A 22,579-nucleotide genomic window follows, 5' to 3' on the forward strand; every position below is an offset into this window, starting at 1 on the left:
GAATTGCGCCGTTATAAACTGTAGAAACTCCACAGCTGTGAGTGGCCGAGTTAGCAGAGATGTTTCCTTCCACCGGTAAGTAATTTTTTAATCAGAATATGCACTATTTATTTTAAAATCAAATAAAGAATATCTGTGGAAAACGATCGTGACAAACACGGATACCAAATCATACGAAATGATTCGGAATACATTGCGGCTTTTACTTGGCACGGTAAAGATCGCGTCGTATGATAACAAGCAATGAATAGCGTCTTCTCATTTTTCTGTTCTCATTTTTCTGTCCAATTTTGTGGTTAGTGATGTTCATTTCATGCAACAGTTCTCGATTCTAATCGATTTTATAATCGAACAGAAAAATGATAATTTGAAGGAGCAATTTTTCAGAAAATAAAAACCGGCCAAGTGCGAGTCGGGCTCGCGCACAAAGGGTTCCGTAGCAGCAAATATAATAAATTACAGTTAAATCAACCTATCTCAAAAACTATAAGAGATACTTTGATCAAACCAAAAATCGTTGAAAGAGTTAATTAGCATGCATCACCTCTATTTTTTTTAGAATTTTATACCCCGTAGTTATAAAAATAGAGGGGGGGGGACATACTTTTTACGACTTTGAGAGCTGATATCTCAAAAACCGTTCACTTTAAGAAAAATGTTTTTTAGAAAACTTTATATCATTTTAAAAGACCTTTCCATTGATACCCCACACGGGTATGTACATCGAAAAAAAAAATTTCATCCCTCAGTTACATGTATGGGGGGCCCCACCCCCAATTCTTTTTTTTACTATTTAGTGTCATATTTTTGTAGCGGTTCATACAACACATATTCCCATCAAATTTCATCACTGTAGTACTTATAGTTTCCGAGTAAATCGGCTGTGACAGACGGACAGACGGACAGACGGACAGACGGACATGACGAAACTATAAGGGTTCCGTTTTTGCCATTTTGGCTACGGAACCCTAAAAAGGCATAGATTTTTTTTGTCATTTAATACGACTTGACCTAGAACTTTTAAGTATTTTAATACAAAGGTACTAAAAATAAATATTATGACATGGACGCCATTAGTTAAAGTGTCATCTTGGGAGTTTTTTTAAGAAAACTCCTTATTGCTTAGACTATGTTTGTTTTTTCAGTTTTCCAAGTAACCCGAACATAAAAGGAAAATGGATCGATGCAACGGGACATAAAGATTGATTGATTGACAGTTTCATTACTTTCTTTCGATGGCCTCTCTAGTACGTAGTACATGGTAACTCAATGGGCATATGTAAGAAAAAGCTAAAACACATTAGTTTACTTGTTAGAATATTAAAAGGTTTATAACTTTATTTTATCATCCCTCTGTCTATGGTGATTATCATTTTTCTGTCTTGAATCGATTTAGTAATCGATTACGATTCATTTATTTGACTACCTCTTAGACATAGATCTAGTTTGATCTGATTTCTTTCGATTTACTTCGATGGGATAGGACGATACTAGAATCGCCGCGCGAGTGGCGGCCTAATCGATTTAGCGTAAAATGAAATTAACATCACTAAAAAGCGCTCGTGACGTCATAACGCGTCAAGGTCAGTACAAAAAATATGACACGCTTGGTTTTCATACAGATCGCGGTACTTGCGTTGTCTACTTAAATATACATGTCTGTGATCAATAGTTATGTAGGTGCTGCCTTTACTAATTATTCATAAGAGGAAAATGTTTGTGTGATATATTTTTTTGAGTGAATCGCTGAACAGATTTTAATGAATTTTATTTATTAAAAATATTGTGGCACAAAAACAAAACCATCAACTGCCTGGTAAAAGAGAATTTCCTCAAATGACGTCATTACTACACGTTCCTAAGCTTTTTCAAAAATTGATAAAGTACATATACAGACAGCTACAGATACTTAAATTTTTAAGTTAAGGAAAAGGGATGTAGCAATGAAACAAAGTTTTTGTACAAATATATTTATTAGAAACATTTATTAAACTTAATGGTTTAATTATATTCATACTCTATGTTATATTACGCCAAAATTATTGTCAATATCGTTCAACATTACGCATTTATAAATAATATTAATATGGCATTTCGATATCTTAGTATTATTATTTACATTTATAATATTCAAGTAAAGTATAATTACAATTAAAATTTCAATACATTATTAAAACATAACCTACAAAATGTAAAGCTGACATCATCTGTTGCACAGATAAAAAATCGCACCATAAATCATAAATAACAGTTCGTTCGGATACTAGTACCTGCTTAATTTGCTTTCTCTATCGGAGTATCCTTTGGCGCTTTCTCGGTCGGAATATTTGCCGTTATATTTATTATATCTATCGCTTGTGACACTGTGGCCATTTTGTCTGTATGGCTTTTCGCTGGCGCTGTAGTGTATTTCTGAAGGGCCGATGGTTTTGGACCAATGATGTGTCCAATAGAAGTCATCTGGATATCGCGGGTAAGGGTTCTCTCTGCATAGAACCACGCAGTATATGAGACTGCCTACTAGTGTGATGAAACCGAATATAAGGAAGATTATACCCAAGATCCTGGAACAAAACATGAAATGCTGTCAATACTGATTCTATTATATTGTTTTCCTTAGTTTTTCTATTTATTTTTAAGATGGTTTTCCTCTTAAACCTCTTAAAATTCTCCATGTTAAATTATATATGTTTTATTACTGGTATTCTACAATAAAGTGTCATAAATAAATAAATAAAATGATTTATTATTATATTTTTAGCTCAGTAATCAATCAAGATCGGTCCAAATGCCTGAAAACACTACACTCTCAAACCTTAATTTGTTACTGTAAGGGCGTATTCAGAAAGAAAGCTTGAAACTTATAAGCGCTTATAAGCGCTTATCGGCGCTTGTCAGCGCTGGTAACCCGCGCAGGAAAATATATGAACATGACAAGCGCCGATAAGCGCTTATAAGTTTCAAGCTTTCTTTCTGAATACGCCCTAAGAGCATAAAGCTTGTTACACAAAAATATATCGAAAAATTAAAAGATATATCGTTCACTAGCACTCTTTGGCGTTTTGTTCAAAAAACACTACCAATTTATAAACAAGGTACCTAGGTACCTAATTGGTAACTACATTTTTATCATATTTTACTTCAAAGCCAAAAATAACGGGTCTTTCAAATTGAAAGTGTAAAATTACGTCCTATCTTAATTATTTTGATGAATCAGCTCAATTTAACGTTAAGGAAAAACAGGCAATAATTTAGAGCAAGTACCATAAACACTTTCCAACTATTTAACTCATAGCCTCCATTTTTTCTAAGAACGTTTCTAAATTAAAATCACAAGTACAATCGCGCTGAATAGAAATAACTGTCGGGTCATTCGTTTGTAAATCGATTTTTAATGTTCTCAAAATTCACTTGAATAAAGGTTAGGATCTACATTTAAAGAATTTTGTTTAGCGTGGGAAAGTCATACATTTAGTTCATTCAGTGACTATTGTAGCTACGATTGGCTATGGTTCAAATTTTAATTTAACGGAGAGTGGAAGTGAACGATATATCTTTTAATTTTTCGAAATGATATTTTGTGTAACGAACTTTATGCTCTATTTTTCTTTATAGTAACTAATAATGAAATGTGGTGAAACAGAAGTGTGTGAAGTGAGAACACTTCGATTAAAGTGATATTTAATGTAGAGTTTATTCAGGAAATGATGGTGAAGTGAAAATAATAAGTTTCGAATATTCGATATTGACGGGCTATGTTTATAGGAATTTGATAAATTGGAGCATTTAACATTACAATAGTAGTTTATAGTTTCATAATCAATAGAAAAAATTTAAATGGAAATTTTTATGTTACATCTTAATTTATTCGTATATAATACCTAGCTTACCAAACAAACAGCGGCTCATAGAACTGCAGTACTATAACGAAGCCCAATGTGACCAATATAAGCCCCAAATTGAGGAGCAACATGAGGCAACACATGCCTTTCACGTTGGGGCAGAACGGGTTTGGGGCAGCCATTGCGTCTACTTTTACCCCTGCCTGTAAATAGATAATTAGTTATATTGTATAATAAATAGAAATATCAAATCATATTTAGACTGTTTCAGGTGAAATATATTTTAAGAACTCAAGAACGATAATATACTCAAATTTCTAATTCAAAATACTTTTGCACTCTACAATTCTACCATCAAATATGTAAGCCGACTTTTATCTACATACAAAATTATTTTGGTCAAAGATTCTACAAAACTGCATATTTGCAGGGCGTAGTGGGTGCTCTTTCAAAAAAACATACGACCTTATTTTTACGGTGTGGCTTCTTTATCTAAAATACATTTTATTCACCTGATAGTGTAGGTATGCTAAGCCCAGAAATTAGAATTAAGCGCGTCACACACGGTGAAGATACTATAATATTTTATGTTAAGATTCTCTAATATAAAATATTACAGTATCATAAGGTATCGGTATGAAATGATGGTCAGAACGCTGATACCGGATACCTTAAGATACCTACTGTAATATTTTATATTAGAGAATCTTAACATAAAATATTATAGTAATATCTTCAGCGTGTGTGACGCGCTTTATGTTTAGAAAGGGTTTATTTTTCTAGGTATAATTTTATCAAAAATACAAACCTTCCTAGACACTTTGGAGCGATGTGTGGAAGCGACAGATGGCGCCACCGCGCTCCGGTACGAGTACACGCTGCGGGGGGCGCGCGACTGACGACTGCAATTTTATATTATACTTTAATATATCAATTTTATAGGCCCTTAATTTAATAAAAAACTAGCTTTCCACCCGCGGCTCCGCCCGCATTTTCAAAGAAAAACCCGCATAGTTCCCGTTCGCGTGGGATTTCCGGGATAAAACCTATCCTATGTGTTAATCCAAGTTACCCTCTATATGTGTGCTAAATTTCATTGTAATCGGTTCAGCAGTAATTGCGTGAAAGAGTAACACACACACAGAGTAACACATCCTCACAAACTTTTGCATTTATAATATTTGTAGGATAAGACGTTTTTTTTTTTTATTGACGATAGGGAAGAGCTTGACCACAATCTCGCCTGATGTTGAGCTGAGATGTGGTCTAAGATGGTACGCGCTTCCCTAGAAGGTACCAGTCTACGCTTGAAGACCCCCATATTGTACTCGTCGGGGAACACAGATTCAGGAAGCATAGGATAGCATTAGTAGGATAGGATGTTGATTATACTAAAGATTAATCTCTATAGTCTATACTATTTATTTTGTGTTCTTTTTGAAAATATGTATTTATAATTTCGTTATAGTATTACAATACCTATCACTAGTGATTATGTGAAATCACGGATTTGACAATATACCTGCGACATTTATAAATACAGACTACAGCTCGCATCGTTTGTAAAAGTAGTAGTAACAATGTTATCAAAGCTTTTATCTCCATGCCAAATTTCATACAAATCAGTAGGTACCTAGTATATGATTGATGGTGCAAGAAACAAAAGAACGTAGACATACTAACATCTCAATCATAATATGACACGTATGAAACTTATGAAATGTTTCATAATAGTTTTAATTTACAAAATAATTTAAATTCCTGTCCTTTGAAACAAATGCATTTGATCCGAAGATATTGGTAATAAGATTGTTCTAGTTAGGTAAGTATATTTATTTCCACATAAAAGTGTTAAATTTTTATGGCATATTTTATGGCATAAGTGCTACCTAGTTAGGTAGCACTTATGCCATAAATCTAGTGATTTATGAATGTAAATGGGTGTTAGATTCATAAGTTTACCTATAGGGATTATTTTTCAGTACTAATGTAAAAGGCACGCCACGCCTATCATCCTGTCAATAACGGATGTTGCAAACATTACCAGTTACCTACAATTAAATACGTTAAAATATAGTATTCGAAATCGAAACAGTTTCATTAAAACAAATCGTGATACCGACAAATGAAAACAATCGACTGTCAGTACTATATAACAGGAGCGTTCAAACTATATCGATATTCAATATCGATGTTATTAGAGATTTATACTGCCGTTCGAGCCTCAATAAAATATAACACGAAGATTAAATTGAACAAGTGCAGTCGGACGCAATTCAATATCAATGTAATGATCGAGTCACGATTCAAAATCGATTTGTTCTGGGCAAGGTCAACTCGGGATGTCACGGAATCGGTCCATTATGTAACTGGCCGACACTGTACTGTACTGGCCGACACGGTGCAGGTGTCGAACTGGTCGACAAAAACTAGTGACATAAGTCTATTAGCATGTTGGCAAGGTTTCGATAATTTGCTTGTGCACGAGAAGGTCTTGTACATTATGTTTTGTTTGTTTTTTATATTTTTAGGTAAAGTTCCGGTGATGTAATCGGTTGCGGAAATAGGGAAATAATGTACATAATAATGTTTGTTTTTCCAGTATTTTTAAGTTTACGTAGACTTTGATTGCTAAGGCCTTCTTAAAAACACGATGTAATGATGTGTGGTCATAACTCATAGAGTGCGTTGTGGCGCTAATCTATATCTTTACCTACATAGTAAATTATAAGATAAACTTTCACATTTTAAAATATGTACATATAGATAGGGTTGGGTACGCTACCTCATTATTGTAATAAATGTTTAGTCCCTAATTCGCTATAAAAGTTATTCAGGTAACCCTATTCACCAATGCGCGCTTTTCAATTTTGGAAAATTGTACCTAAACATAAGCGATAAGCAAAACAGCCCAAGATAAAGGCCGCCATTTCAAAGTCACGGCCACTCAATGTTACGTCTAATTTCGCCAAGAAAAGCATGTACAGAGCGATGTAACGGGCAAAGCTTATCTTAGTGCCATATCACACTAGCGGATTGCGAGCGGTTTCAAAGCGGAGCGGGTGCGCAACGAATACGTTGCGGGCGCGCAACGAACACGCCGCGGTTGCGCAGCGAATTCGTTGCGGACGCGTCATTTTGTATACTCTCGCACAAAAGCCAGCCCTTCCGCCTTGCCTAACTTCCATTCAATATTTCCATCGTTTCTGTAGCACTCAATTTTTTAACCGTACTGTGGAAATGCACTTACTTAACAGTTAACTAAAGATGTAATAACAACTGGAGTTGTTAAAAAAAGGTGCTATAAAATTGAATTACTAGGACTTTTAGAATGTACCATACATTCCAAAAGTATGTAACGACTGACCAGTATAATCTCTCCCATAGCAACGTATGTTATAAAGAGATTTTGTGAACCTAATTATGAGCAAAGTGATAGTGAGTTGCTGGTTGCTTGATAAAATTTTCTATTCACTGCTATTTATCTAATAATAAGATAGCCCTGTTTTAGTTAAGGAGCTTTAACATTTATTTCACTAATGAACTTTCTTAATGAGCAATTAAGTTATCTGATTGCATTTCGACCAAGATTTAATAGATAAAACAATACCCTAAACATTAACATGTTATGAAACTCGTAAAAAATAATGATCTCATAATTATTATACTATCACAAGTTATAAGTAACAACCAGCACGGATTCCATTTTGTTAATGAGTGTACATGACTGCGACGTAAACGTTGCGCATCTGCCACGCGTCCGCAACGAATTCGCTGCGCAACCGCAACGTATTCGTTGCGCACCCGCTCCGCTTTGAAACCGCTCGCAATCCGCTAGTGTGATATGTCACTTACCGCTAGTCGCTCTGTAGTCCTCTCCTAATTCCGACAAGCGCGCGGCCGCGCCGTGTTCAATTATTAGATTCGTCCTCTTAAAACTTGGACGGGCGTTTTTGCTGCGTTTTTTTAGGATTTTGTATGGAGAAGAATCGCTAATGGTCTTGTCATGTGTTTTTTCCTTAGACTGCGCCGTTAATTAAAGCATTTAAAGGCCTGAGTGTATGCAAAGTTATAAGTAGTTACTTAGGTACTTACTAATTTATGCCAAGACTGACTTTTGCAATAGATACGAATACATACTTGTATTTAAAAAGTTGGGAGTCATTTGCATAGTCGAACTATTTTGGTTTTATTTAGATAAATGACAGCCGATATTTATTCATAGAAAATTTTAATAGGGACAACTTATCATTTATAATTATTTAAGTAAACTTATAGCATTCTCCACTACACATTATACATGCAAATAATATGTTTAATTACCAAACGCCGCGTTCCAACCGCCCGTCCGCTCTTGCAAGCAAAACCGTATAAACGGCGAGATTGATGCAAAATTGGCGATGCGCGCAATCGCATGACGCATGCATGATGTTTATTGACATCACATTGTAACGGTGGTGAGATGGGAACATCTACTGGGCCTTCTTCACAATGGGTAGCGTTGGCCCAACAAACGATCGTCGATGTTTGCGGCCAATACGGCGATTGTGAATAAACTTCTACAATGACGGCCGATCAGACATTTAGGTCCTCTACACTATCGTGATGGCCTTTACTCGCCCAACACTGCCCATTGTGAAAAGGGCCCATACCAATAGCCAGTGATTGCTTCAACTTGTATTATTGTTGACAAGCTGAGACCGTGAGATCTTTAGATATTATGTGGTTTTAAAAGCTTTGGTTATAAGTTATAACTCTATCGATTACCAACTGCAGATTATTATCATTGCAAAATTTATAAATTATACTGTGATTATACTCTATTATTCCTGAAATTTCTCACCTATTGATGGAAGGTTTTGTTTGCAGAAGCATTTTTTTAGGTTATGTATTTGTTATTTGCCAATTACTGAAAAGTACATGTAGTCAGATATAAGTTACATATTGTAAAATTAAATTGTAATATTGACTAGCAACTATGGAGTTTCTTGCCGGTTCTTCTCCATAGATACTGCTTTCCGAATTGGTGGTAAATGTTAAAAATATGTAATGACTAGACATCGGATTATATGCATTTGCATATTTGCATATGCAAATGCATAAAACTCTCTAATTACGGCGTTAGTGCATATTTTAGCCTTTTTCCCCAATCGTGCATATTTCGTTAAGTAGAGGGAATTTTGATTGGTCGACTAACCTTTATTAGCCAATCAGAACGCTCAGCGAGTAAACAAACCCTATTTTGGCATGGTAAAATGGCAAAAAATTACATAATGGGCTCCATTTTAAGTAAATTTTAGCCATTCAAAATAGGGCTAGATTACCCTTTTGGGGCTAAAAACTTAAAACACGGGTTGAATTCCAAAAAAGGGCTAGATTTAGCCCGGAAAGGTCTAAGGTGGCAACACTGGGCTCGCGGGTGACAAACGTCACAAATTTGCGCTCGAAAATTTGGGTAAAAATGCTTAATTGTATATTGGCACAAAAACTATAAGTACTTAATTTCAAGAAAATTTCACTGTTTTTGTACAATCTTTGATTTAAATATATAAAAATAATAAAAGTTTTTTGATTTTGTATTGTGCATATTTTAGGCATATCAGTAGTTTTTAGTGCATATTTCGGCCTTTTTTAGTGCATATTTGCATGCATATTTTGGCATTTTGTTAGTGCATATAATCCGATGTCTAGTAATGACGATTCGAAAGTGCTTCTAAAAGAAGTCTAATTGAATAAATAATGCAGTTAGTTACAGAATATTTTTAAACAAATAAACTTGTTATCTGTCTTTCTTTTGTATGAATTTTAGGGAGAATTTCATTAGTTACTAAAAAATACATAGGTATTACTTATTATCCCAGAAAATAAATTCTTTGATTCCCACGTGAATCTAGGGTTGCCAACACTTCATCATCAAAATATAGTATTTTCCAAAATAAGGTGTAAAAAATATAGTACATTTAAAAAAAATATAGTATTTTATGGGAAAAACAAAAAAAATAGACAAATATATATTTATTTTTATAAAAACTATATTTTTTTGCACTTCTTGCACTGTGTAAGGGAGCGTCCATAAATTACGTGAGGTGTTTTTGTCCATATTTTGACCCTCCCTCCCCCTCTGGTGAGATATCATGAGATTTTATTGAACCCTCTCCCCCATCCCGCCATCTCACGTGAGATTTTTCAAAATGTGGGTTTCGTTTATTTGTCATTGTAAAAAGAAAAAAGAAATTGCTTCGTGCTTTTGTTTACGACTAGTTAAAAATAGTAATTAATATTGCTGAAAGTTATAATAAGGGCCGATTTTTCAATGTTTGGATAAAACTTATCCGTCCAATAAAGTATTACACGATAATATTAAAATGTCACGTAAACTGTCAAATACCTACGGGCAATAATTAGACTACGTTTTTAAAATGGTAGTTGTATACATTATTCCACAAATAAGTTTTATCCAAGCATTGAAAAATCGGCCCTTAGTGTTATAACAAGGTAACAATAGAATATTTAAATCTTAACCGTTACATTAAAATCTTAAGCATGTTATTTGGATTAAATGGACCAAAAGAGTATAATTTGTTTTGTTTCAATTTAAAAAAAATTGCGTGATATTTGCTGACACTCCCCCCCTCCTCAACGTAAGGTTAGATGAGATTTTACTCGACCCCCTCCCCCCATAGACATATCATCACGGACTTTTCTGTAGACCTTTTCAATGTGTACAATACTTAGTACATTATTTTGATAAAACTCGTAGGGTTCAGCCTGCGTTTGCAATGTAAGCGGAAAAAATGTAATTATTTACGACATCACATTAGAAACCTCAAAAATAACAGTACTTCTCCACTATTTAATGGATGTTATTATACATATAAACCTTCCTCTTGAATTACTCTATCTATTAAAAAAACCGCATCAAAATCCGTTGCGTAGTTTCAAAGATTTAAGCATACAAAGGGACATAGGGACAGATAATAAAGCGACTTTGTTTAATACTATGTAGTGATGATACACTATGTACTTCTGTTTCTTTCTTCTCGCCACTGGTAGGTATATGCGCAATAGGTTATATGACTTAGCCATCTTAACAATTAAAAGGCGCGTTCTTATTTTTTTTTTAATGAAGGATTTGTTTGTAACATTGTCGGTGTTGAAAATATAGTATTTTTGCGTACTATATATGTTTTCAACAGTATATAGTACGCAGACCCGAAATATAGTACAATACTATATATATACTATATATAGTACGGTTGGCAACCCTACGTGAATCCCAGGCACATCAAGTGACTACAACATTAGGTACATCAATTTATTCCATTATCCATAGCATCTCTATATTGAGCGTCAAATCCATTCTAAAAATGTTCCCAGCGTGGCTAATTACGTTTACTTTCGACGAATCCTTTTTAACCGTGACGGCTGTAATCATTGCTTCTGATACATTTTGGTAGCCCTTTGATATGCCGACTGTGAATTACCGACAATTTCACCATTGTATATGAAGAGCATAAAAAGTTTTCATTTATGTTACAGCTTTGTCATTGGCTGTCGGGACCCGGGGGTAATTTCATGCAAAATTAAATAACGCACAATATCAATACTTTTTGTATTCCGTATTCAAATAAGCTCCCATTGCTTTTTTATTCTTTGATAGTTACAATTTAAAATGAGCCAACTTATAAATACAGCACAAGGAAAAACTCATAAAGATAAAATAATGTAGACAATATCGTAAATGCTAGAATGGTACTGTGTGAATCTGATATTTTCTCTTTTTCTATTCTCTACACACTTTGAAATAAATATGCTACAATAAATGAATTTTTAGTCTTCCGTTGCTACAAGCTCTTTAATTAATGCAATATCTTGTACTGGCTAACCTACCTTTTTGACCACGCAAGTAAATCCTGCTCTAAAGCTTGTATAAACTAAACAAATCAAAAACCTCTTTACATCTACAAACACTTGAATAATCCTCTCTAAACATTGTATTAAGTTTTTTATCTCTACCTTTTGTCCTCTTTCTAATCTCTCAAGCATGACATTTATTCGGTCCTCCTTTGACGTTAAAAGGTGGACATCTCATTTTGTTCGCATGACTAAGGGGTTCGTGCCTTGTTAGCTTTGCTTATTAATTGGAAACTTTCTAAGCATAAAATCGTCTAATATTTATTGGTAACGGGACTGGGCTCTTTGTTTATATTGGAATTTATTGATGGACTTTATTTTGTCAGCTTCTTGAGAGGTAGACATTGGATTCGGAATTGTCTTAGTTTGATTATTTAGTCAGATTTTCCATTTACAATATATAAATAAATATGGTCTAATTAAAAAGTCGTAAGTTGAGTTAATGTAAACAAATGAAATTTGTTAAAAAAATATGAATTTATGTAGATTGTAGAGCCTATGAGAATAAGTTAAGACTTAAGGCAATTACATTTTTGGCTTTCAAGCGAACAATGAATGTAATGTCATATTGCACGCCTCATAAGCGAAGCGTTGAGGTGGGTACTACTGTCACTTCGCGCAAAACATCTGATTTTTCAAACTTAAAATGTCTTTATTTATCATACATTGCACTTGTAAGATAATACATACACACACATATTAAGAAAAAACACTATTTTTAACGTTCATGATATTTTTGATGTCATTTTTGTTATTTAAACTAGTTAAAAAACAGTTTAAAAAAGTTCTGTCTTGGACGTCCGTGTGTCTGTATGTGCGGATCCTTTTTCTTGTTAACACGATAGCGACCGAAATACTTTACTAATCGAGTCTTTTTTTTTCTCTTACGCTTGAGTATGCTCAGGAATAGAACCCTTTCATTTTTCAGGGTCTGATTCGATGTGGTTTAATTGTTATTAAATAAACAAAAATAATAATTAATAAATATTTATTAAAAAAAAATTATGAGGCGTGCACTTTTGGATTTTCCAAATTATTGTAATCTATACTAATATTATAAAGCTGAAGAGTTTGTTTGTTTGTTTGAACGCGCTAATCTCAGGAACTACTAGTCCGATTTGAAAAATTCTTTCGGTGCTAGATAGCCCATTCATCGAGGAAGGCTATATATTGTCACGCTAAGACCAACGGGAGCGGAGCCACGCGGATGAAACCGCGGAGCGCAGCTAGTGTTATCATAATCTTAGGTCACTCTTTTACGCTTAATTCTTTGACTTTTAAAATACCAATTACGCTATCTCTTTAAAAGAGATTTTCATACGTACCTGATTTCAGACGGCGGTCGATAAGCCGCGCTTGTGACATAGACATCAGACGCGGAGTCCGCGCGAGGCGAACCGTTCGCGTGGCGTCTGCCCGTGCGGTCTGATGGGGAGCGAGTTCGCTCGTCCATCGTCTGAGAAATGTTATCTTGTGTATTGATATGTAATAATATGTACTATTTATATATGGATAGTGGATTACAGGGTAGAGTAGGTATGTAATAATCTAGATTTCAGAAGTGTTTTTTATATAGACGACAGCGATTTGACGGCAACAAAATCCTTACAAATATTAAGTTTTAAACTTTTTTTGTTTCAAAACAATTATAATCTAAGGATTCTAAAATAATGTTATAAGTTCACTGTTAATTTTTTTAATGCAATAGTGTGTTTGCAAGTAGTTATTTCATGTCGCAATGTAAATTCGTAAAAATGTTCGGAGGCTAAACACATAGCAGTGGCAAATCTTTCATCGCTGTGAATCATCTCATTCTACAAACGGGACTCCCGTTTGTAGAATGAGATGATTCCTATGTTATGTTTGTTATAATAACAAACTACAACAAATAGGCGGAATATAGCGGAGCAGCTATTAAAATGGATTAAAAACCGGGAGGCACAGCTAGTAAAGAAGAACTAACTATTAGAAACTGGATTAATTACTGGTATTAAGTTGAATTTAACGTGCAGTTTCTATGTTTATAATAATTAAGTTAAGGATACGTTAGTAATTATTATAATGTTTTGGACTTAAGTTTATAATCGTGTAGAGTTAATTCATATTGCATGAAGCAAAATTTCATAACCGCATTGGACGATTTTTTTTTAAATCTCTACCGACCATAATGACCTATTTTTATATATTTTGAATACATACCAGAAATAGATAAAACATTAAACCATAGATTTATATAAACACGACTTCACAAAGATTAGGTTACGTCAATTACGTATTTCGGGTATACAAACTGTAGTCTGTATAGGGTGGAGTCTCCTATTATCGGCCTGCTCCTAATATCGGCCTTTTCGAGAAAATGGAATATAACTATAAATATTGATCTTTAATCATAAAAGTTTTAATGCAAAAAGAGACTCTATATACATAAGCAAAACCTCCCAAATTTCGGTGTGGGTACCTCAACTGTAGAAAATTCAGTTGGCCATAGAACACGTGCAGGTACAAACGTGCGTAGTTTGGCGGCATTGCGTAGTCAAATCCCTGAGTCGACGCTTTACGTGGATAAGTATTTTAATGGAATTAAACAAACCTATAGTATTTAATTGTATGTGTTTTTAAAGAAAAACAGTCAAATTATCGATAAAACAGTGTGTTTTTATATTTATTTGTCTTTTTAATGAAATAATTGCGGGGCCGAGATTGGGGATCTGTATTTACTGATAAATCTCAATATCGGCCGGGTGGTCGATATTGGGGTAATGCACGAAAACTTCAAATCACATGTTTAGCTATTTTATATGTTAGCAGTGATATTAATAAGATTAGAAATGAAACGACAGCTCCGTTTGATCACTGGATCCTAAAGTCGGCCGCCTAAAAACGATTTTTGTTAGCTACGGCCGATATAAAGCGAATCGATGCGTAATAACGGCCACCTTAGTAAAACCTTTTCTACTACCGTCGGACTTTACACTAAACAGGGAGGTGATACATTAATTTTTGTTAATAGCTATGTCAAAATCATGCCGGCACAATCTAAACTAGCAAAAGATCAACTAAAAGTAAAACGTTGGCTATTGCAAACGTTTTCCTTTTTGTTGACCTTTTTGTTTGTCCTTTTTGTTGACCATAGTAAAATTATAGAGACAGTGAATGCCGTCAAAAATCTAAATATGAGCATCAGAGAAGCATCTCGACAATACGACATCCCGAGGACCACTTTACAAGATAAACTTCATGTTAAAATAGACACAGATTGCACAGTTGGTAGAGATAGGTACCGTCTTAACTCTTAAACCGAAATGAAGAAGAAGAAATTGTTCAATGGTTGATACGGATCTACGGTTTACCCTTGGTTTACCTATCTGCGGTTTTCCTAGTTCACGTAGCAATGTGATAAATAGCGTTAAAAATATTATAAAAGAAGATAAAAGACCCAATCGGTTTAAAAATGGAAAACCAGGGAAAAAGTGGTATTCCTTGTTTTTAAAATGAAAGAAGCTGGCCAGGGCTGTAGTTACAGAAGAAAGTGGTTAAATGACTTACAAGAACATAATATAAAATCAATCGGACACGGAAGACATATTGTAATAACAAGACCCACGGAGAATATTAATGGGGATGAGACGAGCTTTAGTATTTTTTCGAAGACAGGAAAAGTAATAGGGCCTAAGGGATGGAAGAACATTTATGAAGTTGCTAAGGGCAGTGAAAAAGAAACAATAAATGTTTTGCTAGTCATATCTGCAGCAGGAGAATCTTTATGGTTGTTTTCCCTACATCCGTAGACCACCAAAAGTAATCTTTATTAGCACACCATCCTCCTGGTTTCTTCGTTTATCAAATAGTGGGTAGATGAGAAGTGAAGTAGTATTCTATGAATATGTTGGTTAAATGATTGGGTGATTTCTTATAGCATTTCCAAGCCAATTCTTTTTCTAGTTGATTGACACAAGTCTCATTTAACCCCGTATCTTTATTTGTCTTATAAGAATACTGAACGACGAATACGAAAAGACGATCATGATAGGTGAGTTAAAATAATGATGTGTATCTCAATTGATAATAAAAAATGTAACCAGTTTTAAGTTTTATTGATCTAACTTCACCTTAGAAAAGGTATGCCGATATTAGGGCCAAAGACGGCAGATATTAGGGTGTTAGCTTGGTGTTAGTGGCCGATATTGAGGGAAATCGGCAATGTCGAAATAAAAATTCTATATTTAATAAAATAACAATAGATTCGTAATTTTGCAAATGTTGTAATGGAGTTTCAATATCTATCTACCCAAAAAAGGCACTGTAAGAAAGAAAAAGCCATTAATGTAAAAATTACACCCAGTCAAAGTTCAAAAAAAGTTGACATGGCCGATAATTGGTGCCACCACCCTATAATAATTTTTTTAGGACGCTTTGAAGTGAAAACGCCATAATTTGATGATTGTATTTTAACTTGAATAGCATTGGGCGAATCATCTTTAAATTTATAACAAAGAAAATTTTGAAGTTGATACTTTTCTCTTGTAGTTTTTTCTATTATAACTTGTTTAAATGACTCAATAATGAGCTCATTGCGCAAATATTTTCTATGAACCTGTATTCACCCACAGGTTGACGTATCACATGATGTGATCAAAATAATGCATGACACACTATTGGAGTTACCGCTTAATACGCAATAACATTGTTATAGTATTGGTAGGTGGATTAGATGGAATTCAACAGAGCTCGGGTTTGGTACAAGTTAGTCGGTAAACATTGGGAGAAAACCCTAACCTGTTGACCGTTGTAAGTATACCTAGTTAAGGTTCTATTAACACTCACAAATACTGAATAACATTATAGGAAAAATTTAAATACATACGCACTATTAGTTTAAGGTTTCAATGTTCTCTGTAACTTAGTGTGTTTGCCAGAGGCATCGTATTTTTCAAACTAATACATTTATTTATATTTGTTAAAAACCTGGAGAAAGTAGTAGCTAGGTATATTGTCTCCAAGATATTCAGCTCTTCGCCAGCATAGGATGAAGGATCCTATATTTGAACGTTAAAGTTATGTATTTGGTTTTGCTTTTCAGGATGACTGCTTCAACTTTCCTCAAAGGCAAAATTCTATGGGATGACATAGAGCATGATAATTTAAATTCTAATATCAATAGTAATCATTGCGTACATTGCTCTCCAAAACGCGATCTCTCATCGCTTGCACACACGCAATTACGAATGTACAAGAGCGCACAGAACAACGTTATGTGTTTTGGTAGCATTTTAATCGATTCTAGACCCAAAATAAACCCGTATGTGTTCTGATTTATGTGTGTTATTACTCTTGTTATAGCCAGCGATATTGTTTCGCAAATTGTTTTTATGTTTTAAAATTTACGTCTCATTAAAATTCTTTATGTTTTTTCATTACTTTTTATAAGGCGCAGTAAAATGTTGTGTAAATATTGTTCGCCTTGTTAAAATATGATTTGCTAACGTACACAATGCTAGAATTATGAGCAATCAGGACAATGTCTTGGATTTTTTAAGAAGAAGGCCAATTGTTTTGTGTTTGATCTGCTTTTTGCTTTTTTCTGATTTTTGTGTTTTTTTTTTTTTGATCTAATTATGCGACTGATCCTCCTTTCCAGTTCCTTAAATGTTTCTCCAGTTTACCTCGTTTATAGTTTAGAAAAACTTACAATACGAGAGGAACGATGAAGTACATACTATAAAACAGAATCGTTATGTGCAAATGTAAATTAAAAAGCGGATTTGAATAAAAAGTAAAAACGTATTTTGATAGGATCAAAGCGAAGACATGAAGACAGTACTTTACTTTCTACATTATTAGGTATTGTTATGAATAACTAGGATACAAAAATAATACTTTAGGCTCTCTGAATTTCAAATCGTTACAAACTGTACCGTTTAAAAGTGAGTTTATTTGAATGAACAAACAGATGTAGTTTTATTATAGTCTGTTCGCGAATTTATTAGAGGAAGTTTTACGTCACTACTTCGGAACGTAAATTAGTGCGGGACGAATGAACTTGTTTGTTTGATTATTATAAATAATTTCAATTTTATTGACATGATGTTTTGCCCACGGTACGCATGATGTAAATGTTTTTGTATGGGGAAACGTTTTTATTGGGTTTCTGCGAATTATTTGAGGATATTAGAAGGTGTAGTCTTGGAGATGTAAAAATTAAATCAATTCAATATGTTATCTGGTATTTTCAATGTGTTGCTAAACTAAAATTAATGTGAATTGAAGAGACTATACTAAATTCAAAATAATGAGTACACAGAAGGTACATACCGTATATTCAGATAAAGTTCTCTCCGAAGGCGCGCGGTGGCTATCATTTTCATCCCTTGAAGACGCTCTGTGCAAGTAGGCTCCAGACGAGGGCGAGTCCACACCCGACCGGTGCGTCGCCACGTAGTGATTGTTCTTTAGTTTATGCGCCATTTTTACTCTGTGTCAGTGACATGTCATTTTCAAAAGCGCGGCAACCGCATGTTTTTTTTTATTCAGGCGCGGGTCACTCGAAACCTATCATGTTCCAATTTCGATCTCCACGTTTATGCCGCTACCTGTAACAAAGGAATTAGTGTGACCTTTTTGTGATAACCTTGACGCAATTTGTGGTTAGGCGATATTGACCTATACAATCCACTTGCTTCGATCGATATTCGATCGTGATTGTGCAATGTTTTTGCGCTCATTGTTTCCTACTTCACACGTTTTTATTGAGTACTCTGATAGAGCAATTAAATCTAATTTGACAAGCTTCCGATCTATGGATAAGATTAATGCGATGATAGTAAAAAAATGTTTAAAAAACAGACGTCGGTTGTTTGGAATGAACTAGTTCGTATTTCCTGAAGCAAAAATATGTAGGTTAATAACAATTTGTCGTAAGATTTGAATAGTTTTTTTGATTGTCGCAATATGGTTTACGTTAAATTTAGACTTTGAATTTTTTAATCAAGATTTTTTCACATTTCAAAATACTCTCAGATGAATGAGATATTATTTTTTAATTTCCCTAAATTTGAGATGTTTTGGAATCTAGTATATTATTGTACCAACAAGTATCTAAGCTACATGTTTTTAGAGCTATTAAAAAAAAAACTTGCCGTAGATTCAATATACGCAAGAAAATAACGTATGTTTTTTGAACTGCCTCTTTAACTAAATCAAAGGTACATATATCATTTAAATGACAAGTATTCTAACTTACACCTAACTAGCACATTTCACAAGTAAATAATTTTAATTACCAATATTTAAACAAACAATAAATAACTCCAGAAATCGATATTCAAACTTGAAAGACCATAATAATAAAAGGAAAGTGCGCAAAACCGCACGACTGTACAAATGTCAAACTTGAAAACGAGATAGAAATAATTTGTGCATTTTATCCATTGACCCGGATTGTTTTACCGCTATTGTACTAACTGACCATCCTTGATTCAACCTTTCAATAGAATAAGGGCCGAGAAAATGATAAATATAAATTGGAAATAATACGTGTTGGTTGAAAAGATTGTAGAGAAATGGAAAAAATATATTTGTCGTCAGAGATTTTGTTTTAAATTGACATGAAAACATACAAAAAAGCCCAAAGTTACAATTGGAATATACAGATTTAGTTTGTTTGTTGTGTCGATATTATTGATAACATTACAATATGTAATAATTAGAAGAGCCTTTTTTGCAAATAGCGATGTAAAAATTGAACAGATATATACCTATAATTTGGAGTTCAAACCTATAATAAAAATTTACTAAATTCGCGTCAATTGGCTTACTCTATTACGACAACTTTTACCTTTAACATAATGATACTTTTACTTCACATTACCATCAACCGCAATGACATATCGATAATTCGTAATCGCAGATCGAATTCGCTTTTACTAATTAAATCGATTCAGGTCGAATCGAATGAACGACGTATCAGGAACGTGCGATAGGAAACAATACTGTGAATGTATATACCACAGTATTGTATTACTAACTGCTTTTTATATTATGTGAACTAATAGGTTAGTTCAGAGTGACTACGAGAAACAGAAACAGGGCGAAGTGACGTTTAAAAATAATTTCTTTAAATTTCGTAGGCATGTAATCAGTCTCTCTACGACTCTATACTGTATAAAAACAATATTATGTAAGATAAATAGATAGTTTAACTTCGATTAAGTTTTATCCGTCTTTTTCCATTAAGGAGACGTCTCCTTATTCTACGTAGAATAAATTCCTTGATCACCCTTTTAAATGAAAAAAAAGAAAACGGTTTCATTGCTTCGTTCCCCAATATTATTCATCAAGTTTTTCATTACATAAAGCTCTATATGTTCTAGCACCAAAAAACAAATTCAGCGCTTTTAATATCCACCTTTTAATATTAAAACAGTAAAAATAATAATACCACGGCTTAATATCTACATTATCATAACCTATTACATATTCAATAGAGCAAACATAGATGTGGTAGGAATAATTTGTTAAGTTCATTGTAAAGCGGAATTCACGATAACGCAATACAACGTTATTTTTTTTCTTGTTTACGACAAAACTGTGTCGATGGTACGCACAGATACTGCAATATTGTAGACCGCTATCTATCACTAAATACTTGTTATGTTTAATAGTTCAGAATTATCAACGATCTCAAATATACACCATTCTCTATTACAAAGCGTTGCGTAAGGTTTTGTTTAATAAAATGACACCGGTTATAAAAAACAGGTGATAGAGACACGTTTGGTTGGTAATAAAAATGGTAAAAGAAATAAACAATATGATTCCTTCTAAACTTCTATATTGCCTACAGCACGACGTCAATCTTATAATTGTTTCAACGATATTTGTAAAGTACTAGCTGAGACCCGCGGTTTTACCCGTACTCCTGTTATCGGACCAGTAGTTCCTGAGATTAGCACGTTCAAACAAACAAAAAAAAACTCTTCAGCTTTATAACATTAGTATAGATTTAGATTCAGGTAACCATAGGAAATTAAAATAAAGATTCATCCACTGTAATGAGAGAAACCAGCACTTTACTGACACTTAAGTCTACCAAATCTTGATAAGATTTGTTGAAGCGGTCACTACCTTTGACGAAGTTCAAAGTACTCTAGATTTTCGATAATAAACTAAAATGTTGTTGCAACTATTTGATACCCTTCAATTAATGGTATATTTAGAAACATACCATTATCCATTCACGATCATCAATCAATCAGACGACATACACAAAAGGTATTGTGTTCGGTTCCCGAGGCAGGCATTAATCGTTGTGAAACCGTCATGTTATGGCAACTAATAGTGTTAATTAATTACTAAAGAGGTTGACCTTGTAAGGTTTGCAATAATTGTAGAGCTTTGACATTTGAGCGGTTGGAATTAGATATAATCTGTTATCTGTAGCTTAGAGTGATATTGGTGATATGAAAAGTGTTTCGACAAAAAAGGGAACGTAGGTATGTTATTAGAGAAAATATGCTTGCTTTATTGAAAAGTAACTTTTTACGCATAACACGTATTTTATGAGATATATAATTATTATGTACATTTTTATGATCGGTAGTTAAAAATTAAGTAGATAGGTAAATTATCCTATAGTCCAAGTGTTGTATGAAATCACCTGATATTCCAATATAAGGATTTCCTTCAATACTATCATAAAATAACAATTTATTAAGTTTGTGTAAATATGTAGTTAAATCTGAAATGAAGTAAACTAGCAAAACTTTCACAAGTTAGTACTTAGGTCTTAAGCGAGCTGCGATTGACCTAGAAAGTTCTAGCTTATTTAAACAAATGGATGCGGTTTAGACTGATGATGTTGTTTTAATTATAATTCTTGATCGAATTATAGTTTTTTACTTGATGAATGTTTTTTTCCATTTCAGAATCAAGTAATATATAGGTACTAATATTACAAAGAGGAAAGGTTTGTATGTATGTATGTATGGTTTTCACGCATAAACTACTGGACCGATTTTGATGAAATTTGGCACAGATAATCTTTAGACCCTGAGAAAGAACATAGGCTACCGTTTATTGCGAAATATGTACCACGGGCGAAGCCGGACCGCTAGTTGGTAATATAACTATTTTCTCTATTACAGAATAAAGGGAAATGATAATGCTTCTACGAAGAAAATCTGGGGAAATAGCAAAGAAATCGGGATAAAATATCTAATCTGTGAATTTTGACGAATATTTGGCGTACTCTATAAAAAAATTAAAGGCCATTAATTTGCTTGGCAGTCTTGTACAACAATGAAGTCGTCCTGAAATATCGTTATTTATTTCAATTACATTTTTTGCAAAATTTCCAGAAATTAAATAACTGTATTTTTTTTCGTTTTATTCCTAACGTAGACAATGGATCGATTTTCCTTCTATACATATCGGTTTCTAGCTAAAATAAGGTATCAAATAAATATCATAATGTTAGCTCGAATAGGCAAAGTACATAATTAGTTATTAAAGGTATGTGTTTGTATGTAAATGGAAAGTGGCGAACGTGGCGAGCACTTGGCAAGGCATTAATGCTAAATAGTCTATTGTTAGCATTTCACAAATACCTAAGTACTACGTATGGTGTAGGGTTAGAAGAGAAGCGTTTTTTTTTTAATTTAGTGCTTCTTTTAATATAAAGAAACTTGAGAAGACGTAAGTAACTTTATACTTTATTTTTTTGCTACTGTTTTAATAAGGTTTATTTTCGTGAAATATTTAACGTACCTATAATTTATTTACATAAAAATACAAAATTAAGACATTTTAACATGATCGCTAAGTAG

The 22,579-nt window shown here is 33.6% G+C and overlaps 1 protein-coding gene across 2 annotated transcripts in view; it reads right to left on the reverse strand.

Moving 5' to 3' along the window:
* Positions 1 to 1,953: 1,953 nt before the first annotated feature.
* The window catches only part of LOC149483830 (uncharacterized), a 74,840-nt gene continuing 54,214 nt past the window's right edge, over positions 1,954 to 22,579 (reverse strand). For both annotated transcript variants that reach the window (XM_089701983.1, XM_089701982.1), the window contains 5 exons: positions 18,069 to 18,346; positions 13,082 to 13,212; positions 4,651 to 4,744; positions 3,891 to 4,045; positions 1,954 to 2,564 (listed from right to left, as the gene is read on the reverse strand). In XM_089701983.1, coding sequence (XP_089558109.1) covers positions 2,264 to 2,564; positions 3,891 to 4,045; positions 4,651 to 4,744; positions 13,082 to 13,212; positions 18,069 to 18,221 — 834 coding nt within the window. In that variant the 5' untranslated portion in view covers positions 18,222 to 18,346 and the 3' untranslated portion in view covers positions 1,954 to 2,263. The remainder of the gene's footprint in view (positions 2,565 to 3,890; positions 4,046 to 4,650; positions 4,745 to 13,081; positions 13,213 to 18,068; positions 18,347 to 22,579) is intronic.

The sequence above is a fragment of the Colias philodice genome, chromosome 12 (genome assembly GCF_061535455.1).
Source record: "Colias philodice isolate Cphi_HAF_F1 chromosome 12, ilColPhil1 Martin Lab GWU primary, whole genome shotgun sequence".
Classification (NCBI taxonomy): domain Eukaryota; kingdom Metazoa; phylum Arthropoda; class Insecta; order Lepidoptera; family Pieridae; genus Colias; species Colias philodice.